This window comes from Aethalodelphis obliquidens, unplaced genomic scaffold (assembly GCF_003676395.1).
Source record: "Aethalodelphis obliquidens isolate GAN/ISIS:26980383/991018 unplaced genomic scaffold, ASM367639v1 scaffold126, whole genome shotgun sequence".
Taxonomy (NCBI): domain Eukaryota; kingdom Metazoa; phylum Chordata; class Mammalia; order Artiodactyla; family Delphinidae; genus Aethalodelphis; species Aethalodelphis obliquidens.
This window is the reverse complement of record NW_020838070.1, coordinates 941,865-969,666: the sequence shown is the minus strand read 5'-3', so window position 1 is coordinate 969,666 and position 27,802 is coordinate 941,865. Positions and strand designations below refer to the sequence as shown.

Genomic DNA, 27,802 nt, shown 5'->3' with positions numbered 1-27,802 from the left:
GCGCGGCCCGTCAGGCGCCGCGGTAGGCGCCCTGGGGGCTGGCAGGACCCTGGCCCCAAGATGGCGGCGCCCAGCGCAGTGGCCGCTGCTGCCTCCGGCGAGAGCGATGGAGGGGGCAGCGGCTTTGAATCGTGGCTAGACGGACGGTTGGAGGCGCTGGGAGTGGACCGAGCCGTTTACGGTGCCTACATCCTGGGTGTCCTTCAGGAGGAGGAGGAAGAGGAGAAGCTGGACGCTCTGCAGGGTATCCTCTCTGCTTTCCTGGTGAGAAGCCCGGACACATTCCTTTAGCCTCTCTGCCGGCCCCTGTCAGTACTTCGTATCCCCTTTCCCCTACTTGGTGTCCCAGAGGATTAGTGGTCTCACCTGGGAGAGGAATACTCTTCTGAGCCCTGGGCCTCGGGGGAAGGGGGTTGCTCCCCATCCAGGGTTTTGGGAGCCGGAAGGTTGCAGGTGCATAGAGAGGAAAGGCTTTACCTAATTCTTGAGGACAAGGCCCTCTCAGATGCCTGTCGGTGAGCTGGGTGAGTATTCTTCCAAAGGCGTTGAAATGTCTGAATGAGTTTTGTCATAAACGTCTAACAACCAATTTCATTCCCATCCGCTGACAGTGTTCAGAGGGGGGAATTAAGTGCTCTGAGATGTCTGTGCCCTTTAAGAGGCAGTGCCCCTGACAAAAGCCTGCAGGAGGTACCCTCTCGGTTTCCTATTTTGGAGGTAGGAGTCCAAAAAAGGTCAGTTTAGGCGGTAGAGGTCTTTTCACGCCTAGGCAGAATGGAAACAAATTTTGTGCTTGATCCTTTACTGTATTTAGAAATGCAGTAATCATTGGGTGGAGTAGGTTGGGGAGTAAGAGAGATCAGAGTTTTAAAGAAGAGAGATAAACTTGATACTTAGCCTTTTAGAAGCAGATTCAAGAATTCAGAAATTGTGCTTATTTAAACTGTATTTAAGTGGTAAGTCACCAAGATGTCCACTTTTCCAACCTGATCATTTCTCCTGCCCTCATCTCTACCTACACTTATTTGGTGAAAGTGCAGTTCATTGACTGGTCACGTGGTTAAAACATAACACTAGTGCAGCTGTCCCAGGGCCTCCTGGCAAGGGCCCCCTTTTAGTTCCAGAGCCTGCTCTGGTGAGATTGACCTATAAATGGGAAAACCTTAACACAGCTTGTGATGCAACTCATAAGTTCAGTGGAAATACAACACAGTGGAATAACTTATTTCCTTGAACTATTACGTTGCAGGTCATAGAGGGAAAGAGTAGGAGGCAAGCAATTTAAGTTACTTTTTAAAAAATTTATTTATTTTATTTTCCCATTCTAGGAAAATCAAAAGGCATAGCCAACTCAATTGCCATATTGGGCTAGATTCAATATTAGGAATTTAGAAGTTTGTCAGCAACAATTTGAGGTAAGATTCAAGAATAGTATATATAATTGGGAGCAAATGACAGTAAACAAAAGCTTCTGTCATCCTTCCCTTTATTCCTTCTGATTGCACTTGCGCTGATTGATTTTTCTTTTAAGTCTTTTATTGAATTTGTTACAATATTGCTTCTGTTTTATGTTTTGGTTTTTTGGCCGTGAGGCATGTGGGATTTTAGCTCCCCCACCAGGGATCTAACCCGCACCTCCTGCATTGGAAGACGAAGTCTTAACCACTGGACTGCCAGGGAAGTCCCGCGCTGATTGACTGATTAATCAAATTTTTATTGATGGATAAAAATATCCATCGGCCAGGCACTGCCCTAAGTGCTTGGGGTACTTTAGGGAACAACATAGACAGAAATCCCTGCCCTCAAAGGGTTATATTCCGGTAAGGAAAGACATAATCAGTAAATTATATAGTATGTTAGAAAATGATTAGTGCTAGGAAAAAAGGAGCATTGTAAGAGGATCAGGAGTGGAATGGAGGGGTGAGCAGCTTTAAGTAGGGTCATAGCATTAAGGAGGATGTTACATTTTTTTCTTCCAGTTGTATTGAGATATAATTGACATACAGCACTACATAAGTTTAAGGTGTACAGTATACATCATGAAATGATTATCACAATGAGTTTAGTAAACAGGAGATTACATTTCGTCACAGCTGTTTATATACCAGCCTTCTAAATTGTAAGTGTTATGAGGCTAGTGACTGTTTCTCATTCATCTCTTAGCACTCATCTTAGTGCCTTGAATATGGCAGGAACCATCTGGATGAATAAATGAACGAATGGAGGAATGAACTTCTTTGGTTTGGATGAGGGGATTGGGGGAATAAACCACCTCGTCCTCCAAGAGTGCCCTTTCTCTTTTGCCTCTCCATTCCTTTTTCTACCCTTTTTTCTTTTCCTCTCCCTTTGCTTTTCCTGCTGGGGATCCTTGCAAGTCAGGAACTCTGGACCAAAGAAGTCCAATATGTCTGGCATGCATGCTAAAAGTATGCAGGGTAGAGGATGGAATCCATTGTTGGGTACAGAATAAGGATATCCACAGTAAGTCTGTGTTCTGCCTCTCCTTACTTTTCTCTGAGAGATGGTGTAATATAACGGTTGAGAACGTGGGCTCAAAACCAGAATGCTTGGGTTCAAATCCTGTTTAATCTACTTATTACTTTTATCACCTTAGGCAAGTTACTTAACCTCTGTGCCTTGGTTTCCTCATCTCTAAATTGAGAGTGCTTCTTGAGACTGTTTTAAGAACTCTGAGAGTTCTTATGTATTTGAACAGTGCCTGACACATTAGGAAATGTGAATACTGACAACTCATCCTGAGGGATAGAAGGTGAAGGTGGTGAAGGCAGCCATAATGAAGATGGAGGGAAATACCCATATTTGTTGAAATGCCTGTTCTTTGCCCAGTGGTGTAGGCCTTTTTTTTTTTTTTTTGGCGGTGCACAGCACATGGGATCTTAGTTCCCTGACCAGAGATTGAATCCTGGCCCACGGCAGTGAAAGCACAGAGTAGGCCCTTTATACACATTCATCCTCTCTCAAATCCTGGGAAGATGTGAAGCTTGGAAAAGTTAAGAAACTTGCTCATAGATCTGGGATTTGAATTTAAGTAAGTCTGACACCAAAGCCAACATCCTTTTTGTCATACCATGCTAAGGAGGAAGATTGGTTGGTGTGCAGAATATGTCTGCTTATGAAAAATGGACAGAGGGATGGTTGTATAGGAGACCATCTACTCACTTAACTTCTCTTTATTATGGATCAGCAAGCTCGTGGATATGTTCCAGCAAGAAAGTTGATAAACTTTGGAGAGTGTTCTGAGTTGAGTAAATTGGCCAAGGAAGATTTCATAGAGTTTTGACTCAAGCAACAGGTTTTTGCCCCGAAAGGAGAAGGACTGCCCTGAGTTGGTGAGAATCCTTTCCTTTGGAGCTTGACAGGATGTGGTGGGTGCTCTTGACCTAGCAGGTGTGGCTTCTGGGACTCACACATAGGATTACCTCTGTGTTGGGAGCCTCAGAAGAGAAACATAATCTCTATTCTGTGGCTCCCAAACCCTCCCTGTGATTTCTTCTCATCACCAGCAGGGGGAGCTCTGCCCTCTGCATAGACTTTGTTCAGGTTGAGGGCTCTCAGGAAATTAATTGGTCTACTTTTCCAAGCAGGAAGAAGATTCCCTTCTTAACATCTGCAAGGAGATTGTGGAACGATGGTCGGAAACTCAGAACGTTGTCACCAAAGTGAAAAAAGAAGGTAGAGTTGGAGTTTTTACATCTAATCTCCAACAACCTTTACTCTACAGCTGTTAGAGAAAGAGTTTTTAGTTTTCTCCAATGGATGCTCATTTGCCCTAAAATAAGTTAAACTGGCAAACACAGAGCAGCTTACTTTAACTTTTTTTTTTTTTTTTTTTTTTTGCGGTACACGGGCCTCTCACTGTTGTGGCCTCTCCCATTGCGGAGCACAGGCTCCGGAGCATGAACCCGTGTCCCCTGCATCAGCAGGCGGACTCTCAACCACTGCGCCACCAGGGAAGTCCTACTTTAACTTTTTAACTGAACGTTGGTTTTCTTCTTTCCTTTTACATCTTTCCGCTTCAGCTGACCATGGCTCTCTTCATTGTGGTTTTTTCTTTTTTCGTTTTCATTCCTCTTCCCACTCCCCCTTGTAGATTTGCTCTGCAGGTATAGGGTCAACTATATTTTCCCATCTTTTTCATATTCTCATTTCATAACACAAATTATGATTGGTCTTTTACTTTATTCAGCTAAACCCTCCACCCTTTAAAATGAAAGAGATGTTACCATTAGGATGACAAATCAGCTGCAGAAAGCTCAAATCATAAATCCAAACTTGAACAGAATCTGTTCTAAGCCATCTGCATGTTCTCAGTCGTGGCTGTACACTAGAATTGCTTGCTGTACGTTTAATAGTGCCAATGCCAAGACTTCCCTGGTGGCACAGTAGTTAAGAATCCACCTGCCAATGCAGGGGACACGGGTTCAATCCCTGGTCCGGGAAGATCCCATATGCCGCGGAGCAACTAAGCCCATGCGCCACAACTACTGAGCCTGCACTCTAGAGCCCGCAAGCCACAACTACTGAGCCTGCATGCCACAGCTACTGAACCCATGTGCCCAGAGTCCGTGTTCTGCAACAAGAGAAGCCACCGCAATGAGAAGCCCACGCACCACAGTGAAGAGTAGCCCCCTCTCGCCGCAACTAGCGAAAGCCCACGTGCAGCAATGAAGCCCCAACACAGCCAAAAATAAAATAAAATAAAAATAAAAGTGCCTGTGCCTGGGCTGCACCATGGACCAATTATATAAACATCTTTGGGGTGGGGACCCAGGCATTGCTATCTTTTTTAAAGCTCCCCCAGATGATTCTAATATGCAGCCAGGCATGAGAATCACTGCTTTACACCATTGCCTCCTTTCTTTGAGAATGGAGAAGTTAACAGATGATTTTATTTTAAAATAGTATAAGAATTTCACCTAGCATAATTATCAACATGAAATAGGCCAGCTTAAGTTGGTGCTAGATTCCCTCTTTGGCTTCTGAGCTGAGAGGAGAGAAAGTTTCATGTTTGGAGGCTTCATTGTCTATGGTTCTAATGCAGTGCTTTTTAACCTTTTTTTTTTTAAAGCAGCAGAACTTCATTATATAAAATAAGTAAAAGCAGGGCTGCTCTGATTGAAGACGAATACGAGACCTAAAGCCTGGCCTTCACGGCCTTTCCTTGCCTTTCTCATTGGCCCCCGAGGCACCTCCTTTGCACCCCAGAGCTCTAAGGAGTCAGCAGATGCCCTTGCCTTTACTCCAAGCACTGCCAGGGTGGTGGACTAGTGGTTCGGTGAGCATGTTTCCTCTCACATACAACCTTGTTGTCCCTCCCTGCCCTCCCACCACCTCCCAGATGAGGTCCAGGCCATTGCCACCCTCATTGAGAAGCAGGCGCAGATTGTGGTGAAGCCCAGGATGGTGTCAGAAGAGGAGAAGCAGAGGAAAGCTGCGCTCCTGGCGCAGTATGCTGACGTGACAGACGAAGAGGAATATCCTTTCTGGAGTCTCAGCGCCATTCCCTGAGGCTTGAGCCAAAAGCCTTTGCTGGTTTACAGTGAGCTCTGGGAAGCTGCCAATCCCCCTCTATAGCTTAATTTTCTCCTTTGAAATGGCAGTGATCTGTAGCCCTCGGTGGGCATGAGGAATGATGTTGGAATGGTTGATACTGGACTTACATTTTTTAAGACACAATCTATATGTTCCTGAAAACTTCAGTGTGAAACAAATAATGCCTGAATGGACCACTGTTACTGTGTTTTCAGAAAATATGCTCTAGCTGTGATTCTTTATAGTTGATTTACACTTATGATTCTTTACATTTGTATGATACCTTTCTATGAAGTACAGTGTTACATGTATAATCCATCTTTATATTTTTTCACAGTTGATAAGGAAACTGAGGCACTAAGAGATGAATGGGTGATCAGAGACATTCAAAGAATTAATAGCAAAACCAGGACTAGAACCTGGATTTGAATTTGGATTCCCAAATTTGGAGCAATTTCATTTGAATTTTTTTTTTTTTTAATATTCCAGTGACCACATAATTAATAAAAGTGAGACTGAACCCCCAAAGTGAGACTGAACCCCCCAAAGCAACACCAGAATAAACCTGGAATTTGAGCGGGGACTGTGTGAAAAGCAGGTGTTGCTGGTGGGGGCAGATCTGGTTTCCTGTGAATTTGAAGTTTGTTTAGGGAATGCCTAGCTTACTGAGCCAGCTTGAATGGAGTGGACGTCATACCAGAAACGTCACTAGGCTAGGAAAGAATTCTCAGGCTCTTTGGGGCCAACTCCTCTTCTAGTTTTCCCTCATGATTTTTCTTGCCAGGTTTGGCAGAGCTGAGGTTCCAACTACAAAATCTCATTTCTTGGGCTAGAAAAGAATGTTTTAAGCAGTGGTTCTCCTGGAGGATTGCTGGGCCTTATGCCCCACAGTTTTAGATTTAGTAGATCCAGAATGGGGCCCAGGAATGTGTGTTTCTCACAAGTTCTGGGAACCACACTTTGAGAACCACTGTTTTTGAGGTTATCTTGCCATCCCCTGGCTCCCAGGTAATGTGGCAGTCCACCTAGACCAGCTTCAGTTTCTTTTCAGCCTCTGAGAGATAAGGATTTTACAGAAGCTCTGAGCAGTCTTCCCCAAGTTGAGACTTCCCAAGATGACTCTCCCGGGTCTACCGTCATATCCCTGACAGAGTCCTTCCATTCAGCGTGCTTTTCCTACCCATCACCTTAGTCACTATTTTCTGATGTTGGGTTGGGATGTGCTAACCTTTGTTTTCCATCTGACTTTCCTTAACGTCACTCACTGAAGCAGATGAGAAGGATGATTCAGGTGCCACCATGATGAGCACTGGTTCTGAGAAATGTATCCTTCTCTGTGTCCATCCCCATGTGTTCCTCCATAGAATATTCTTGTGGGTCAGTTTTTATTTTACTGTCCTTGCTGGGGGCTCCATTTACCTCCAATGACACAGGTCAGGCCAGCATTGTGAGCCTCAGTCCTAGGACAGTACTAAATAGTCAATTTAGCAAGAATTTTCCCCAAAGAAAATATGTTAACATGAACTGTGAAAGGGTTAGAGAAAGGATTTCTAAGGGAAAATGAGAATCTATATTCCCTGCATATGGCGCTGGGTTTCCGAGCAATGTGGAAGCAAATAGAACAATATTGCAGTTTTGGTCTTTGTCCTCAAAGATCTTATAATTCAGTGGAAAGAGACTACAAACACTGAAGACTTTAAGTTAAAATACGGACAGATTGGAACATACGTGCTGAGGAAAATCCCTACCAACAGAATCACTATGAGCAGCTTCCTAGAGAACGTGGATTTAGAAATCCGCCTTAAAGGTGAGGAGTATGGTGGATTATCTGAGAAGGGGGGTTATTTCAGTGAGACTTATTCATTTTAAAGCACTAAAGCAGAAAAAAATTATGTTTTAAGTGTAAAGAGGAGCTTGTCTGGTAGTAACAGGTTATGTTTTAAAGTTGTAAGAAATGAAGAGTAAAGTTTTTTTGGCTAGGTATTTTCTAACTGGTTAAACTTATTTCCTTAGAACATGATTTTCACTTAAGCTTTAGTGGTCTAGGGTAAAAAGCAACCTGATAAAGTTTAGTAAGGTTAAACAACTTAACTCTTTTCAAGCATTTTAATAATGCCAAGTACATAAAAATTTTGCCAGTTACTTTAATACTCTAGTTACTAAAACTAGCCTGGATACTATACAATATTGCGTCAGTGAATGATATAAGTACTTATTGTAGAATGAAATTTCATTTTCATGAAATATTTAACACTCAGATAAGTCTGAATGAGATTTTTATTCTAGTTTTTTACTAATGGTAGTTTTAGGATTTCCCATTAGACCAAAGATAAACGTAAGGGTTTTTTTTTAAGACTAGGGATAGGTAGAGAGTATTGAAGACTTGGCATGTAGAGAGATGACAGCAAGAATGAGGAGAGAGCAGTAGTTGAGACCTGTGTGACCTGGACCCTCATCCCTTAACTCACCTGTAGCCCTGTTTCGAAACACCAACGTGGAAGATGTCCTTAATGCCCGAAAACTGGAGCGAGACTCTCTTCGGGATGAGTCCCAAAGGAAGAAGGAACAGGACAAGCTGCAGAGGGAGAGGGACAAGCTAGCCAAGCAGGAGCGCAAGGAAAAGGAAAAGAAAAGGACTCAAAGAGGAGAGCGAAAGCGATAACCTTGGTCCACTCTATTCTTTCTCCTCATGAACTTGGTCAAAGGGAGAACTGGTTGTGCACTTGTGTATTTAAGAGAAATGAGAAAACATTGCAAAAGTGGTTTCCCAAGGCATTTCCCCTTTTGTTTACATGGTCAAAAGGAAAATCACAAACACTTCTAATTACAAAATGTGCCATGTCTCTGTGATGTGGGTAAGCAGATTATTGTAGTTGATGTCTGTACCAAAGATCTGGAATGGGGGCAATCTTTATATTTTAATACTGAAGTCCTGTACTCCTTTTGGCCACTTTAAAAAGTCTTCCCTCACCTGGGATAAAGAGCAGGAATATTCAGAAAGCTGACAGTTTTTGTCCTGAAGGAGCAGAATCATGACCACTCCTTCCCTGAGATGAAATGTAGGAGTGTCAATTGCTTCAGAAGTAGTATTCACCCCTAAATGTATTGTTTTATGGCTGAAATAGGAAGCTGATGAAGAGCCCCACCTGGATCCAGACTTTATGTTACATGGCAACAAACTAGGAAAACGAGAAGTTATTTGGTGGCTGTTCTACATTTGAGATTTTTTAAAAGTTTCAGCCTATGGTAGGAAACAAAGTGTCTTTTAATAAGAGATAGTTATATATTTTTCCTTATCTGGGCTGTGATTTTTATTTTTATTTTTTTTGCGGTACGTGGGCCTCTCACTGTTGTGGCCTCTCCCATTGTGGAGCACAGGCTCCGGACGCGCAGGCTCAGCAGCCATGGCTCACGGGCCCAGCCGCTCCGCAGCATGTGGGATCCTCCCGGACCAGGGCACGAACCCGTGTCCCCTGCATCGGCAGGCGGACTCTCAACCACTGCGCCACCAGGGAAGCCCTGGGCTGTGACTTTAAGAAGGATGTGTCAGTATTGAGTGCAAGGATATCATTGTTAGCTAGATTCATTTTTTATAATCATGAATCCTCTTGAGTGCTAGTAGAGATTTTAATCCTGATCTGCCCTAAAACATATAAGGACCTGATAATTACAAGTTTAAAGAAACCCTTTTAAGGAAGAAACACTGGAAAGCTCTGCTAACACAAAGATATTTAAGATTGTACATAGTAGGTGCAACAAATTTATTGAACGAGTGAGTGAATGGAAAAACTGCTTGGGAGAGTCAAAAGTGAGTAGGAACTCTCCTCCATGTCTACTTTCGTCACAAGCCACATTCGGCTGTAAATAGGCCTTTCCCTACTTCAGGCAGTAGCCTGTCAAGAAGCCTGAAGACAGCAATTCCTCTGTCAAGACAGAAAGTAGATATTTTATACCAGGGGTGGGCGAACAACTGCCAGCAGCCAAATTTTGCCCAGTCTGGTTCTGTGCGGTGCAAGCTAACAACGGGTTTCACATCTTCAAAGGGCTGTAAAAGAAAGAATATGTGACAGAGACCTTATGTGACCTTTAAAGCCTAAAATATTTACTACCTGGCCCTTCGGAGAAAATGTTTGCTGACCTCTGTTTTATACCATTAACTATGAGATTAACAAATTTTTTTACCTTTCTGTGGAAGGTAAAACGCATGGTTAAGGAAATGATGTGTCACCTCTATACACTCCTATAACCGTGGCATTGCAAAATTTTTTTTAAATAACCACCTTTTAAAAAAATAAACTATTTAAATCACTGTCTTCTGATTTATTCTGATTCCTTCCACCTGGAAGTGAGTTCTGTGTGGATAGTCACTTAGGAATGGGTTTGAATTTTACTTATGTTCTGATTAGCCCAGTTATCTCTTCTGCTAGTAGAACCTCTTCCTGGAATCTATAAATTCTCTGCCTCAGTTTTCCTTTCTATGAGTTGGATATTAGGAGATCAGAAAGGTTACCTTCTCTTTTGGACAGTCAGTAGATTGGTTTTGAAGTCTCTGAAGTACTGTTGGAGTCTTAGTTTCATATGTGGCTGTGGCTACAGATAGCATATGAGAGAGCCTATTTTAATTTAATAACCCATATTTTGGATTTTTGGTTGGTTCTCACCTTGATTTTGGTCTCTGAAGCAGAGTCAAGTTATATCCATAGACCCCTGAAGGGTTCTAGTTTCAATCTGTTATAACAGTAGGCAATTCTTTCTTCTGGGACTCTATTACATAGGTTATAGTTAGTGTACACTTGAACTAATGCTTAAACAGAAAAAGAGGATCAGCTCATTAGGCTTTGAGTAAGGTTATCCAGTTAACTCAGGTGCCAGTAAATCCTTTATGTCTAAAATATTCAATACTGCAAAAGGCAAATTTTAAACAACCATATTTTCTGTGGTATGATTGACATTTTAGGCCAAATTTGGAATTTCGGTCATAACATTAATTCCCAACCCTCTAAAACGTTATAGTACCAGATTATTCATAGGTTGTAATTCAGAAGTACAATGCTTAAGAACCATCCATTAGAGGGTATACAATAGAAAGGAACAATCTACTAACTTGAGTTATCCAAAGCATGACTTGATTAACAGAATTTCAAAGAATTTTTGTGTTTGTATTTTGTTAATGGACTAGTGTTTAATTTCTGACCACTGTCATGTAAAAGTTTCCCCAGAATTTTTATTCTGGTTTGCCAGGAATAGCACAAAGGCAGAACAAAAATTTATTTGAAGGAGGTCAGGTTAGATCTAAGGATATCTGAATGGCATTGGTTTATTATCTACTAACACTATTATTTATGTGTTAATAATGAAATTTAAAACTTACCACCAGTTCTTATCAGTTAAATGAAATTTAATTGGTTTTCTGGCATGAGTGACTCTTAATGTTAGAAACTAATACAGGGACTTCCTTGGTGGTCCAGTGGTAAAGAATCCGACTTGCAATGAAGGGGATGCCGGTTCAATCCCTGGTCGGGGAACTAAGATCCTACATGCCGCAGGGCAACTAAGCCGGCTCCCACAACTACTGAGCTCACGCGCCTCAACGAGAGAGCCCGTGTGCTGCAAACTACAGAGCCCACGCGCCCTGGACAGCCTGTGTGCCACAACTAGAGAGTAAAACTCGCAAGCCACAACTAGAGCGAAGCCCACACGCCGCAACAAAGAGCTGGCGCGCTACAAGGAAAGATCCCGCATGCTGCAACTAAGACCCAACGCAGCCAAAAAAGAATAAAAGAAAATAAATAAATATTAAAAAAAAAACTAATACAAACATGTAAAAAAATGAAACTAAATATTTTCAACAAAGTAATTTATTTATTTTTCCTGAGAGACTAAATTCAGTTCAATATTTGTTTTCATAACACCCAACATGTCTTACGTCAAACTTAACCACTTTCTATACAGTGACTGTGGTGGGATGACCTATTTTATTTGACTACCCTCAATGTAATTCATTTGGGTAGTTCTAAGGCATTTCAGTGATCAAAGTGTTTCTCCCTACAGTTAACCCTGCATTCTCAATCAGTTTCTTCTGAATATCATCTAAAGAAAATTTATGTGGTGTGATTACACTTTTTTTTTTTAATACCAGGATTTCTAAAACTAGGAAACACACCAACATTTGAAACATTAGTGTTTCTAGTCAAGGATAGTTCAATTAAATTTCATCAGTACATTATATTATAGTTTAACTCATGCTAGAAATGTTAAAACCCAAGATCTTCTGAGTCACATAATACCAACATTTCATATTAATGAATTACTCAGGTTCCATACAAAGATATTAAGTGATGAGAAACAGAAAAAGCCAAGCTTTCAAGAACGCTCTTAAAAAAATACAGAAGCAAACTAATGAACAGAACTACACAAAATATACACTAACCAATTGCAAACTAAACAAGTTAAAGATTAACCTTAAAAAAATACATTTTAGAACTTCGTGATACCCTCATAAAAGGCAGCAAACTAAGGATATTAAAACAATAATCATTATTTTAGTTACTGTGCATCAAGTCTAAAAGATCCAGATAAAGGAAATGTTTTGTTTTTGATTCAGTTAAAATACTTTAAAACTGGAAATATTTAATAATTGATAGTATAATTAAATTTTAAAGAATATACACAAATGATTTGAACAGGCTTTATATTCAGTAACTTGCATGGTCTTTTCACTGGCACTTTTATCCCTGCTTTAGGAGAATCAGATGCATTTTCCTCCATATACTTAGGTACTAAGATTTCAAATTTATAAATATGGTAGTATTTTAAATATTTTTACATGAACATTGGGTTCATCCTTGTTTTCCTTTGTTTCCTAGGTATTATCCAGTTTTGTAAGGAAAACACTTTTATATCACAATCAAAACTATGTCTTGGTTACTAGACTGTAGCCATAATTGGGTTACAGTCACTTAGATTCATTATTTGGAATTATACTTACTAAGGCAGACCTAAATGAAACATCTTCTAGAAGAATTTCACATTTGCATTTACCTGCACTGCAGAATGGGTTTCAGCAATATTTTAGCTGTTAGGAAATATTTAATTTACTTAAACTTGTTATCTTTGACTACCCAGGAACCCCTAGGGTGGTCAACTTTAGCTTTGAGTTCACTTTAAACTACATCTGATTCATTCCAAATAGAAGATTTTTAAATAGAAGTTAGACTTCATTAAGGTATTACCTTTAAATCTGAAAGAAAATTAATGTAATGAAATTTTCAAGTTTGACAAGTTCATTAACATTTTTTAGCATGTTTTGATACATTTACTTATCAGCTTTTTATTCTTCTTTCTGCTGGCATTTCCTTAATGTTTGTTTGCTTCACCTCTCTGGTTCATTGGATTGCTACTATTTAGGCTTTCATGGACTTTATCTTCACAGTTTACTATATCTTGTAAAGCCTTTTCCACATCTGTTTGGCCAGCTGTACTGGCTGTTTTTGGCAAGGTCATCTGCAGTGCACACCACAGGGTAGTGCGTGCTTTCCGAGTAGCCACACACATCTCTTTAATTGCTGAAGCAAGGGCAAAAACATCTGTAAAAGAAATATTTGAGGTCAGTTCATATCAGATGCCATTTAAGTACCCCTTAACTCATAAAACCCCGTGCTGTGCTACTAAATGATCAAACATTATTTTTATAAAAGAAGGATGGCTATTGACTGAGCTAACCAAAGTACTTGACTTAATATTTAAAAGTGTTGATACTTGTATTTATTTCTGACTTGTATAACCATGACTATGCTTTAGGTAGAACACAGACTTTAACAGAGTTATTATAATTAAATGGGTAATATTAGCAAAATAGATCAAAGTACTTCTGGAGTAAGTTATGTGGGCACCATTTAACAATTTATTCTTTAGATAAGTATAAATGTTAGAAATTCAACCCTTTAACTTTAGAGTCTGATTTTATTAACATTCAAATTATCTCAGTGCCTTATCAAAAGAATATGCATTAATGTTTGTACCTCTGTCATCTTGGCATCTAGGAACACCTTGCCTTTGCCGATTTGAAGCATTAACAATTTCGTCCTTTCTACGTGACTGTACAATGTGAATGGACTCCAAGTGTCTATCAAGAGCTGTAGAGATACTGGCATGAAGGGGAGAGCTTCGAAGCCGTTCCATTTTGCCCAGTAAAGTCACAACCTGAGGGAAACATTTTAAATTTTGATGAGGCATGTAACCACATTGCCCTGTCAGTAACTTAAAACAAATCTTCAATGAAGCAGAATAGAGATGAGAGCAGTAATAATCAATAAATAAGTGAATGCTTACTATGTCCTGACACCATGCTGGAGGAAACAAAGATGGAAAGTCTGTATTTGTACCTATTTGTGTATGTTAATTCTGAAAGGTTTAAGGGTAGTCAGTTACTGGGAATAAGCAACAATGAAAAAGTCAAACATTCAAATATTTCCATGTTATTAACAGTAAGTGCAAATATAAGATATGACATTCTTTTTGGCAAATAAGAGAATAGCCTGCAAATAGAGCATTATTAGGAGTTACTGTAATTAAAAGGGAAAAAAACTGAGCTAAAAAGGAGAAATCCTAGATTGATTAATCTTGACTTCAGCAGTTCCTTTCTGGGCCTCCAAAGTTCTCCTTTTGGAAATCAGAAATAATACTGGCTAGCGGTAGTTTTAAGGAATCCATAATCCAGAAAATACCAATTTAAACTTATGCTGAACTAATACAAAATAAATCCTATAACTGTCAAAACTGCTAAGGAAAATCAGGAAGTCTCAATCTTCTGGTTAATTAAGCTTAAAGAAGAGCACTGTATATCAGTAAGGGTAGTACGTTTCATAGTTGTATATGCCTAACTTGTTTGAAATTCTAAACTTGTAAGGTGTAGGAAAGAGCAGTTTTTGAGTAAGTAGGATTTGAACATCAAATAAATACAATAATTGCCTTTGGGAGCTAAATGATTTAAAATTCACATTAAGAACTTGGTGTTCAGTGATTGGAGAGAGTAGAAAAATACCTCTCAATTAATAAGCACCTGAATGATGCCTCTAACCTCACACTCCTATCAAGTTTCTTTGGAATAAGTCTATCCCAGTTTAAGCTCATGGAGAAAACACAAGTGTACAGGTATAAAATATTTTCTTCCCAACTATACAACCAGCCAGATTCTTGAGGGGAAAATAAGACAACAAAAGAAAATACCATAGAAAAACCTCCAGTGAACTACAAATTATGTATTTTTAAAATAAGACAATCATTTTGAATAAATGATAAGTGTAAAGAAAGAAATTTACACAGGTGATTTTTAATAAACTTTTTTTTTTTTTTTTGTGGTATGCAGGCCTCTCACTGCTGTGGCCTGTCCTGTTGCGGAGCACAGGCTCCAGATGCGCAGGCTCAGCGGCCATGGCTCATGGGCCCAGCCGCTCCGCGCCACGTGGGATCTTCCCGGACCAGGGCACGAACCCTTGTCCCCTGCATCGGCAGGCGGACTCTCAACCACTGCGCCACCAGGGAAGCCCTTAATAAACTTTTAAAAGATTTTTTTCAGAATTCCACAAAACCAGCAAACTAGAAAGTGGTACACATAAAAATATTTTTGCCCTTTGTGTATTACTGATCTAATGTTGCTAAATATAGATAAACAAAATTATTATAACAGCTATAAACATAACCTTCTAAATTAGGGTGAAGCCTAAGTAAGGCTGGAAAAAGTATATTTCTTAATATCCACAGTTAGCAATCCTTTGATTTATTGCCTAGAAATGTATTACTGAGAAAAAGAAAATTTAACTTGGAACAGTTTTAAGAAAAAAACAGAAGACCTAAGTTTTTATAACGTTTGGCTATAACCCATGTCAGTATCTGACTATACCACTGATAAATTCCATTGTACAAATTTACAAATTTGATTAAAAATTACAACTGAATGAGGCTGAAAGCTAGGTAAAATCAATCTTTTTCCATTGAAGTAGTTCATATCTGTATTTTAAAGACAGCATGGTACAAGTAAGAAACTAATGTTCAATAAAATAAGACTCTGTGGGCTTCCCTGGTGGCACAGTGGTTAAGAATCCGCCTGCCAATTCAGGGGACACGGGTTCAAGCCCTGGTCTGGGAAGATCCAACATGCCGCGGAGCAACAAAGCCCGTCTGCCACAACTACTGAGCCTGCACTCTAGAGTCCGTGGGCCACAACTACTGAAGCCCATGCTCCTAGAGCCTGTGCTCCACAACAAGAGAAGCCACCGCAATGGGAAGCCCATGCGCTGCAACAAAGAGTAGCCCCCGCTGGCCACAACTGGAGAAAGCCCATGCATAGCAACGAAGACCCAATGCAGCCAAAAATAAAGTTAAGAGTACAGAGTTAAGAAAATGAGATATGGTAATTTTCTGTTAATTTACTATCTTGTATAATGCAAGCAGTTTGCTCATGAAGCTAGGAAACAAATGTTTGTGACTAAGAAATGGGACTTTCCCTGTAAAAGGCAAAATGATTTTTGCTTAAAAAGAATTTTCTTTCTGTTGAGGATTAGTTCCATTGCTAATTTGGGTTTCTTGAAGAGGAACCACTTAGACTATTAAACCTACTATTTCAATGACTGAGTGGGGCTATTTTCCCTTTCCTAAATAACTAATAGTTCTAGGTCCAAACATGGAAAAGAATACATTTCAGGGAGTTACACATAAATGTGATTTTAAAATCCTTCAGAATTCTAACTTGCTGAAGCATTTTAAAATTTTATCAGTTTAAAAAATCTGCTATTGGATATTTTCACAGCTTACTCTGGCTTGTTCTCGAAGTTCATCCACAATTAAGCGATCAACTCTAGATGGGTTGGAGGTTAGCCTTGGAATTGGAGTATTATTAGTACTCGATACCTTTTTCGCTGGATAATTTTTGGCAAGGGCCAATTCAGTCTGTAAAAAAATTATATGACTTTTAGATGCTAAATTTTCTAAATATGATTCAATCATGAATAATATTTCTCATAGGCCTAAGAAGTAAATTGAAAATTACTCCTTTAGATAAAAATTGTTTTGGTATCAAAAGGCAACAAATACAAACCACAGTACCACAGTACTTTTCTGTCACACTTAATGCATAAAATACCTAAACACTCCAATAGTTTAATACTTAGAAAATTCAAAGAAATAAACTTTTAACCCATTAAGGAAAAAGTCTACCTAATAGGCAAAATAAACTTTAAAATAACAAATTTTTTTAAACCCCAAGCATTTTTAGTCTCTAAATTACCTAATTAATTCTCTATAGTCATGAACTTAACAAATACTACACATTATAGAAGAATGCAACTTAAAAATAAGGCAAGTACTCTTTCTTAAGCTACACTAAGGTAAATAAAATGAAGATAGGCAAAGGGGATATACTAAGTTACACCTAAATGGATAGTTTTGTGTTACCGTTTTTCTCTCCTTTTCTAATGCTCTCCATTGTTCATAGCACTCTTCTAGACGAATATGAAGTTCACTGGCTGGTCCACTACGGGTTTTAATTGGTCTTTGAAATCCAAAAGTTGGCACAAAACCAGAAAAGGAATTATCACCATACATCATATCATTGAAATACGGGTTTAAATGGCTTAAGTCATCATAAGAAAACAAATCATAGGAATCCAACAGTGGAACAACTGAATGGCCAAGTGGGTGTGTGGATCTTAGGGGAAACCCATTTGAACCAAGTTGTTGAAAACTCTGATTATGCCTTAAATCTCCCATCATATAATTATTAGAAAAGCATGACACCTGTGTGCGATTCACACGGCTATTAATATTGTTCTCTCCACTTCCCTGTCTGTGGCTATTAAAATGACCCTGTGACTCCAGCAGATCTTGATATGTATTTTGAGATAAGCTATCTAAATGCTTTGGCCCTTCCTCAGGGTCATAATGGCCACTCTGGGGCATAGCTTGAAAATAATGTTTGTTTACATTTTCAATGATCCCATACTGCTGAGCTGAATAGTTATCATAAAATCCATTTGGCTGCTTTATTTTTTTATCGGTAACAGATTCAAAGAGATTTTCTTCTCCAGTCTTTGTCAGTCCTTTCATGTGACTGACAGATTGAATTCTTTCTGCACCATTATAACCAAAATCACAACTAGAAAATGCTGAAGGGTTTTCTTGGCAATACTTCTGAAATAAATTGCTATTTGCTGTTAAATTTGTAGATGATAGTTGCAGGAAATCTGAAGAATGGTTAGAACCTTTTGAAGCTGCACTTAAATGAGTATTTAATTTCATCAAGTTACCTTGATTTCGATAAGGAATAAGAGTGTTATTTTTTGTTTGGACATTCATCCAAGTTGGTCTGTTTAAGTTGATACTGCCTGAAGATGCTGCTGAGTTTGCTAGTAAATTCACTGACCTAAAATACTCAGAATTTGGGGGGTCAGGTTTAGTAAACTGTTGCTTTTCTGTGACATTGACAAAATCATTATTAGCTGGACAAGCTGTGTGAGGTTTTAGTCCACATTCTGATTTTAAGCCAAAATCAGCAGTAAATGCTTCCTTTGCTAACTGTTTTTCTGTCAGATGTGGTATAGTTTTTGGAAATGTGAAATTCTGCTGGTCAGGTATTGTCGCCTCCATTTTTTTCTGATTTGCTGGTTTAACCTGAAATAACTTTGTGTAGGTGTCTGCTTCTACAGTTGGTGTTTCAGGTGTGCCACTGGCTAATTTTTTACTATCTTGGACACTAAAATTTGAACACTTATTCAGCTTAGCCTTATTAGGATAAGCATATTCTGGGTATCTACAATAATCTGCATTTTCATTGTATCTATTAAATTGGGAAAGAAACATCTCTGCCCTCTTTTGCTGTAATGGTGCTTCAAGACCTTTAGCACATATTTTTTCTCTTCCATAAGAGTAGGTATCAACTCCTGATTCTTTCATGATGTCAGACAGACCAATGTGGGGTGTAAAACAGTTTTTGATAGATAGATATTCTTGAAATGTCGTCTTAGCTGTATCATTTGTCTGAATACTGTAACAGTTAGAATGATCACTTCGTGAGGGGTACATCCATTGTTCTTCAAGGTCTAAACCAGTAAATCCATGATAAAGTTCATCTATTTTTTGTTGTGGTATCAGATTACTATTATGCAGGTACTGCTTTTCCACTGCTGACACAGATTCACCAGTATAAAAAGCTTGCTGAGAGATGGCTGTATCTATTGGCCTTTTGGTTTCTGTTAAGAGGTCATGGTGATCTGCAAATCTGCTTGTGTTCACTGGCCAAACTGACTTTAAATTGGAGGAGCAGGTCCTAGAACAAGTAAATACATTTAATTACAATTTAGGTTTTAAAAGTCTTTATTTTCTTAGTGGAGAAGGTAGGAAAGGCTTTCAAAAACATTTATATTGCCCCACCTCACCAATCTCTAATCCTTTCCAACTTTGCCTTATAAGCTGCCATTACATCCAAATAACTATAACTTGAAATGTGCTATATGCTATATAAATATGCATTGTAATCTTAATATGTCTTCACTATACTTTCCCAAGAGACATATACTAAGGCCTGAGGCTGGTGACTACATGGTCTTACATGAATTGTTTTGTTTTGTTTTTTAATTTATTTTTCTTTCTTTCTTTTTTATCTGTGTCGGGTCTTAGTTGCGGCACGTGGGATCTTTGTTGAGGTATGCAGGCTCTTTTATGTTGCGACCCGCGGGCTTCTCTCTAGCTGTGGCGTGTGGGTTTTCTCTCTCTAGTTGTGGGGTGCACGGGCTCCAGAGTGCATGGGCTCTGTAGTTTGTGGCACGCGGGCTCTCTCATTGAGGTGCATAAGCTCAGCTGCCCGCAGCATGTGGGATCTTAGTTCCCCGACCAGGGATCGAACCTGTGTTCCCTGAATTGGAAGGCAGATTCTTTACCACTGGACCACCAGGGAAGTCCCCACATGAATTGTTTATATATAGTAAGTAGAAACCAAAATAAGTTTTTCTTTTAATTAAGTTATTATATAATACAAAAGTGTTGTTGACCTCAATGTTTTTTAAATAAAAAAGATGTGCTGGGATTTCCCTGGTGGTCCAGTGGCTAAGACTCCGTGCTCCCAATGCAGAGGGCCCAGGTTCAATCCCTGGTCAGAGAACTAGATCCCACATGCCACAACTAAGAGTTCACAGGCCGCAACCAAAGATCCCGCATGCTGCAACTAAAGATCCCACGTGCCGCATAACATGGCTTCCACACCCAAATAAAACGATTAAAGCATACTTAAAAAATTTTTACCGTATGAATAAAATCCATACATATTTCTGCACAGCAGTAATGATAGTTTTATTTTTGTAGGTATAAGTATAAAAGTCCTTGGAATGTATATTCTTTAAGCCAAATTTTAGCTCATGAACTCAAGGGAAATAGCTCTGAATTATGCAAGAATAATTATGCAAGTTTCCAAATGAAAGTTCTTTTTTTAAAAAAAATTAATTTGTCTTTTATTTGCCAGTATAACTACAGTAGCCTGCAAACTTTTTTAATCTAAAAAGCACATTTTACATCACAATCCAACAAACACACACATATATAATGTGTATACATATATAAAAGTGAAACAAAAGTTTTGCCAAAAACGTCTACCCCGAGTGTTAATTCATTTTAAGACTTTTTTTTTAACCAAGGCTGAACTGCATTGACACATCAAAATCACCAACATCCCTAGTTCATCTTAGGGTTCACTTTACGAAGTGAATAGTGTTTCATGTTCTATGGGTTTGGACAAAAGTATGATGACATAAAATCATTATAATGTCATACAAAGTATTTTCACCCCTCATAAAAACTTCTGTACTCTATGTATTCATCTCCTCTCTCCCCGCAAACTCCTGACAACCATTGATCTTTTTATTGTCTCCATTGTTTTGCCTTTTCCAGAATGTCATAAGTTGGAATCTATTTTTCTGCTTTTTTTGAAGAGAGGGGTTCAAAGCCTTTATGCCTATAAGACCATTCATGGCCCACCCACACGTGGACCAGACAGGCTCCACGTGGCAAACTTCCCCACTGCATGCTGTAGCTTTCCTTCCAGTACTGAGCCCTGTCCCACTGGTCCTGCCCAGCAGCCACATGGAGGTGCAGGGGGATACGTGTTGGGTATTTGTTCATAGGAAGGCCACAAGTTTTGTGCCCCTTGTCACAATGAACCCAGATTCCTGTCGGGTATGTTGTAAACAGACGAGCCATTTCTTCAGACCCCCTGCTCTAAGCACATCTCAACAAATGAAAGTTCTTAATAGCAAATTAAACTTTCAATTGTATGGCAAGCACCACAGCAAAATCAAGCCTTCTCGAAACAAATATCTGAATTAAGATGTCTACTGTCAGATGATCCTCTATTAACTAAAAATAAAAGTTAATAGGGTAATCTAGTACCTGGGAATTTAAAGGTTTACTACACACTGTATAGCTTATATAATATACTAACCCCTCAGTGAAATATGGCTGTGATTTATCTTGCTCTTCCAAAATGTTAGACACAAGTCCATATAAGTCTGTTTCACTACCATAGTCATTTCTTTCTGTTTGAATCCTAAAGATAAATGAATATCACATGTAAATACTTTTGCTCATATTGAAATACAATATATTGATTTCTATTTCCAGACTTCTGCCATTATTTTTCGATAAAATATTTGGATTGACTCTATACCATCATTTCAAATAAAAAGGGAACAGGAACTCAGAATATTTTCCACTTTAGCATAGTGTTTATGTTACATAAGTATTTCTCCTTCATTCCAAATCCTATGTCTAGTTCACAATGTATGCTTACCTCTTATTTCTCCAAAACACATGCTATTCGTTTTAGGTGATCAAGATACAAATCTATGATCCATGATGTTGCAGACACGGTTGGTACCATGGCTGCTCCTGAAATCATGTTTAGTCCTAGTATACATCATTACATCAACAACACTTGCTCAGTTTTTCCATTTGTGATTTGAAAACCATATGAACCTGTTGCTCTATTTTGTGACTCTTCATACTAAACGTTGGATTAAAAAGTGAAATGTGATATGGTCATCCTAGATATCACAGCAACATTGCAGTTGTCCCTTAAATGTAAAAGATTTGGAGGCTACCCCTAAATCTTTGCTGAAGAAGTGACTGGTACTCCATGTACCTGAAATCCTACCTAGTGACTAAAACTATCTAAATAATACAAAATGTAAAAGCCACAAGGAGATGGAAAATTGGTGCCTTTTTACCGCTTATGGATTTGGGGTAATTTGTTCCTAGAAGTAATATGTTGTTTTAAATTGTAATTTCTTGTTTTTTCATATTTTATGTCTATCATTTCATAGTGTTAGGACATTTTAGAAATAAATAAAAATACCTTATATTTGCATAACACTCAAAATTTCATTGATCTTCATAACATAGGAAGGGAAGATATTAGTAATCGTTAAGCTGTTGAATAAATGATCATGTGTGATATTAAGAAACTTGAATTTTGCAAGGGCATGTGATTTGCCATGCTTTACTATACACTTGCTGAGTAAATGGTCTGCCTACAAGTCTAATGCTTTTTCCACTACATCTTGTTATTTCAAAAAGATTCAATATAAAGTTTTTTTGTTTAATAATGTTAGTATATATCTAGAAAAATATTCTATGTAATATATACCAAACTGTTAATAGTTGTTACTGGGAGGTGGAGAGGCAAGGTTATGGTAAAATTCTGCTTGCCTTTATATATTTCTGTAAAGTGTGAGGTTTTTCAATGAACTAGTATCAACTTAAAAAATATTTTTGTTTTTTGTAGAATTATATGTTATATAGTCCTTCTAATAAAATCACTATTTTAGAGAACTTACCAAATTAAAATTTTTTAACAATTATTTAATTAATTAGTAGATTTTAAAAATAATTATGTCCTGGTTAAACTAAAGATGCATCGGCCTCTATTAACTGCTCCCTTATTATAATTAACATAAAGGTATTGTCACTCCCTTAAGCTTCTCTTGGCAGTAAGCTCCCATAATATTCTATACTACTTCTTTCAAACCTCACTATACTTGCAGTGCCTGACAAGTTGTCGTCATCATCATCATCATTACTGTAAGATCTATAAAGGCAGGGATAATTTTTGCCATGTTAATTCTAATATCCCCAGTAGGAGAGAATCTGACATAGAGTAGGCCCTTATTATTACTGGAATTGAACAGAAAAATAATTAAAGTATCTTATGTTTGATAAAATCCTGTTTGTTGTATACTTGTGAAGGAAAAATTACCGAAAATTTAGAATTGGATTAAAAAAATAGATTGAAAAACGGTAACTCATTTATATAAGTTATCTTTAGAAAGAGGAACTTAAGATTTACTCAGGGTTGCCTCTAATGAATGAAAAAAAGTAATAAGAAAAAATTATACACATGTAACTATCCTGTTTAAGATTTCCTAAAAGTTTGATAAACAAAATTATGCCATAACATAAAAATGCTGATATAGGGAACAAAGGGCTAATACAACTACGTTCCCATGTAATCAAACTTAAAAACACTTCATTTAGCCTGAGAAATCTAATTTATTAATTTACCTGTTCTTTACACTGATCTGAGAATTAGAGGGCTGTTTAATATCATCTCCGTACATAGACGATGGTGCATAGAAAAGTGAAGAATCTACAGAACTTGCATATTCTGTTGATGAAGAAAGTGGAGCATAGGTCTGCCTTAGGTCAACACTGTCTTCACTCTGAAATTTTAAAGACATGTTTGTATACCAGACACAATCAAAACTGCATTTATTACAGAATATTAGCCAAATAATAGGAAATTTGAGGAGTTGGGAGACAAATCTAGACTTAGCCACTTATGCTTACTTTACAGTAGGGGTTGGCGATTTTTTTCTTTAAAGGGCCAGATAATTAATATTCTAGCGTTTGCTGTGTTAAGGTCTCTATTGAAACTCCTCAACTCTGCTGTTCTAGCACCAAAGCAACTATAGACAGTATGTAAACAAGTGGGCGTGGTTATTCCAAGAAAATTTTGGTCCCGTTCAGTACCTGTTGCTTATCACTGGTATAAAACACCTACAGTTATTGCAGTTTTAATTTTTTGAACAGATGAGCATTATGTGGACTATAGCAGTATTATTTTTAATAAATCATTTACAAAACTCAGTCTTACTGCCCCCAATCTGTGAAAAAAAAAGTGAATGTACATTTACATAGAATTTTCAAAGAAATTCCACAAACATTATTGTATCCAGTCAACTTTATGACATGGATATTCTCTATATTTTAAAAATGAGGAAATGGAGGCTAAAAGTTACTGAGCTAAGAGGTGACAAAACTAAAACCCAATCTCAAGGCCTTCTTACTCCTACATTAGGGCCTTTTAAAACAATATCTTTAATTTTCAGCCTAGTTTCTATTTCCAAGAGAAAGTGTAAAAATGAGATGAGACATGTTATATCTTAAGAAATTTTAAAGATATTACAATTAGAAGAAAAAACAAGCTCATTTTCTTTTTTCTTAACACTTCTATAATGAATTTTGAGTAAATAAGATAAAAAGTTTGAGTTTTAAGATTTTAATGAATTATTAAAAGTCCTGCCTCCTTCCCAAAGGGATTGAGGTACAGTGAAAATACTGCCCCCTCAAATTTTAAATACTTAAAATAGTCTGAAAGTATAGATTCACAATTTTTTTTTTTTTTTTTGCGGTACGCGGGCCTCTCACTGTTGTGGCCTCTCCCATTGGCTCCGGACGCGCAGGCTCAGCGGCCATGGCTCACGGGCCCAGCCGCTCCGCGGCACGTGGGATCTTCCCGGACCGGGACACAAACCCGCGTCCGCTGCATCGGCAGGTGGACTCTCAACCACTGCGCCACCAGGGAAGCCCAGATTCACAATTTTTAACTCTCCAAATAAGGAGCTAGTAAAACGTGAGATGTAATAACTATAAATATCCAGGCATAAACACAGTAGAAATAGTATTTTCTTATAAATATAGAAGGTATATAATCCTGGTTAAAAATATTTTCTAATTGCTTTCATTCTCTTAATCGAAATTTATGTAAAAAGAGATAAAACATGTTTAGATCAAAACATTCCTAAACTTCTGTTCTTCATAGACATGATAATTGAAAAATAACACTTTAAACATTCACTGAGTTTATACCAATAATATATGAAAATTAATACCTTCTAATCACTCACCTTCAAGAATCTCAAATATTTTACAGCCATTTGTTTAAATTCCAGTTATGATTACTATTTGAAACCTACACATTATAATTTTCTCATTTATAGCTTATATTTTGTTGACTATTCTGAAGCTGGAGAAACTGAGGCACAGAAGGGATTTTGCTAAGAGTGCCACTAAAAACTGCCTTTCCAAAATTTCTGTTTGTTAGCAGTAACTTTTATAAAGGATTTTATTGTTAGAACCTTTCATAATTTTATTTCTTTAGTTCTGCAGTTTTTATCACAGACCCCCTTAACTCTCTTTTAGGTTTGAAGTATCCAAAGTGACATAAATAATTGTTCATTTTTTGAAAGAGTTGCTTAAACAAAATAAGCATTTTCAGATTATATAATATCAAATGAAGTAAACAGTATGTGAAACTAAATGTATTTTGGGAGTATTATTTCAAGTATATTTTATACTTTAAAGTAAGATTTAAGTATTAGAAAAAATCCTTTTAAAAGATTGATTTAACTGTAATATGCCAGGATAAAACAAGCAACTAAAGTAATGTGGTGGATTCTAACAATTATACTTTAAATATCTGGATCCTTCTCAGTCAAAATATTTCTGGAAATTAAATATGCAAATGCTTAGGGTTGGCATATTAATTACTCTAGATAACTGCAAAATGTATCACTTTATCCTTGTTATGTTTAATCAACTGAAATTAAATCCAAGTAAATTTTAGTAGTCATGTAAACATTACAGAGAGCAGTGGAATGCTGGTCTTGGCAGTGAAAAAGAGCTGGGTTCCACATGGGCTTTGTCACTTAGGGCACAAGTCAAACGCTCTGAGCCTCAGTTTCTCTATCTGTACAGTGGGTATAATACTATACAAGGTTGTAGTGTGAATTAAATAAAATTATTTATTTCAGGATATTGTTATAATTCAAAGTATAACAATATCAACAGTGATGTCCTGGTTAAATAATTTCAAATGAAAATGGCTTACATTAACCTAAGCTTAATTTAACACGATTAACAACAAAACTAAATGTTTTACGTGAGGTAAAAGGCAGCATGTCACCAAAGACATTGTTAGAGCCAGAGAATAAAAGAGTAAAGAAAAATTTAAATTATAAAACGTATGTTTGCACCGACTTACAATAAACGCCGGAAGGAAGAAATATTTTATGGTCTTAGTAAATACAGATTTTTCTTACATTTCTGGCATCACGTCATGCTGAGGACAAGACAAAAATAAGAATCAACGAAAAATCTTATTCCTTAACTTTTTTTCGAAACCAGTGTGTATTCTGCAGACTCTGTATTTAAAATGCTGTTACCGGGGACTTCCCTGGTGGCGCAGTGGTTAAGAATCCACCTGCCAATGCAGGGGACACCGGTTCGAGCCCTCCTTCCGCGAAGATCCCACATGCCGCGGGGCAACTAAGCCCGTGCACCACAACTACTGAGCCTGTGTGCCACAACTACTGAAGCCCGCAGGTCTAGATCCCGTGCTCGGCAACGAAAGAAGCCACCGCAACGAGAAGCCCCCGCACCGCAACGAAGAATACACCCCACTGCTGCAAGAGAAAGCCCGCGCGTAGCAACGAAGATCCAACGCAGCCAAAAATAAATAAATAAATTTATTAAAAAAAAAATATTGTTACCGGGTGTCTGGTCCTAAACATGGAGCAATTTAAACACCTATGTGAATGGCCTGGGGGGTGGGAGTGGGGGTGGTGCTGGATCTGATGGAGAAAAAAATCCTCTACCAAAGGCAGAGCCGAGTAACTGACCTGCGACTTGTAGCAATCATAGAAGGAAGGGGAGCCAGTCAACATCACGCTGTTGAAGACATCTGTTAGCCGACTGCTGGCGTCGACACTGAGGTTCCAGCAGCGATTCGCACCTCCACGTAACGCGACTTTCCGCTGCACGAAACGGGGATAGGAAACGGGAGAGAGACATCACGCAGGTTAGAGCCAGGACCGAAACGGCCGGACGATGGCTCCACGTCGGCTGTGCGCCCAGCTCCACCCGGAATCAGTTCCCAGGACATTCATTTGGAGGCCCCGGCTTCCCTCTCCACCTTCAGGCCCGACCCCGAGGCGCGGCCCTCGCCCACCCGACGGGCCCTCGCCGCCGGCCTCCGCCTCAGCGCCGCCGCGGCCCAACGTGGAGGAGGTAGAGGCAGCCCGGGCGTCGCGGGCCGTCACCTCCCGCCCCAGCCCGGCCGCCCGTCCTGTCAGCCCGCACCGCGCCCCCAGGCCCCGGCCCGACCGACTGCTGCGCCCCCCGCTCACCCCCGCGGCGCGGCCCGGGCGCCCCGTCGGGGCTCCTAGCTGGTGACCCGGCCTCTCCCGCCCAGCCTGGCCGCCTCAGAGACCCGCGTCCAGGGACGCGCCCGCTCCTCAGTCTCTCCTCACCGTCGCCGTCCTCCAAGCCCGGCCAACACCCGGACCCGGACCATCCCCGTGGGTTACCTCAGGTCCCTCCCTCAGGCCTGGGGGGTAAGAGGGCGGACGGGCGTCTCCGCCGCTCACCTCCATGGTGCCCCCAGCCCCTCCTGGACTAGGCACAGCTCCTCGGGTACAGGGGTGAGGGGGCGTCGAGGCCCGGCTCCCTCAGCCCGCACCCCGCCGCCGCCGCCCACAGCTCTGCCTGGAGCCGGTCTGTGGGTGCGGAGACCAGAGCAGGGAGGGAGGGGCGGGGTGGGGGGGAAAGGCCGTTACATTGTCTGCACCGGCTCGCTACCAGCACGCGACCTGGCACCTGCCCGCCTCGCCCCGCCCCCTATGGCAGGGCCGCTCCCCCTTTCGCACTCCTCATTGGCCCGCTGCCCGGCCAATGGGCGGCTGCCTCCAGGGCCTGTTACCACTCTCCCACCCAGAGACAAGGCCAAGAACCGGCAGTTAGGCGACCTCTCTCTCCCGGAGCTTCTGAGATTTTCCCGCTCAAAGTAAGCGTGTTCGGGATTGGCCCGGCCCGTCAAGCACCCACCTGATGATTGGCTAATAGGGCAGCCTAGGGGGCGGAGCGTGGAAGG

The 27,802-nt window shown here is 39.5% G+C and overlaps 2 protein-coding genes and 1 non-coding gene across 4 annotated transcripts; 1 reads left to right on the top strand and 2 right to left on the bottom strand.

Annotated features, from left to right (window-relative positions):
* Window positions 1–15: 15 nt before the first annotated feature.
* CCDC43 (coiled-coil domain containing 43) lies at window positions 16–26,186 on the top strand. 2 transcript variants are annotated; one of them, XM_027099010.1, is made up of 5 exons: window positions 16–264; window positions 3,606–3,693; window positions 5,360–5,495; window positions 6,819–6,877; window positions 26,059–26,186. In XM_027099010.1, the coding sequence occupies exons 1-5, from the start codon at window positions 61–63 to the stop codon at window positions 26,124–26,126; spliced, it is 555 nt and encodes a 184-aa protein (XP_026954811.1). In that variant the 5' UTR covers window positions 16–60; the 3' UTR covers window positions 26,127–26,186. The 2 variants fall into 2 exon arrangements, with proteins under 2 accessions (XP_026954811.1, XP_026954810.1); XM_027099009.1 differs by lacking the exon at window positions 26,059–26,186 and adding an exon at window positions 8,028–8,932 and having other exon boundaries at window positions 26–264.
* Window positions 12,469–24,249, bottom strand: MEIOC (meiosis specific with coiled-coil domain). The gene is made up of 6 exons (XM_027099012.1): window positions 23,155–24,249; window positions 21,038–21,142; window positions 17,005–18,874; window positions 16,366–16,500; window positions 13,575–13,755; window positions 12,469–13,139 (listed from the first exon to the last, which is right to left on the bottom strand). Exons 1-6 carry the CDS (start codon window positions 23,328–23,330, stop codon window positions 12,910–12,912), a joined length of 2,697 nt encoding a protein of 898 aa, XP_026954813.1. The 5' UTR covers window positions 23,331–24,249; the 3' UTR covers window positions 12,469–12,909.
* On the bottom strand, window positions 20,698–20,827 carry LOC113615953 (small nucleolar RNA SNORA11). The gene has a single exon (XR_003431168.1). It is a non-coding gene; the product is annotated as a small nucleolar RNA SNORA11 (small nucleolar RNA).
* Window positions 26,187–27,802: the final 1,616 nt, after the last annotated feature.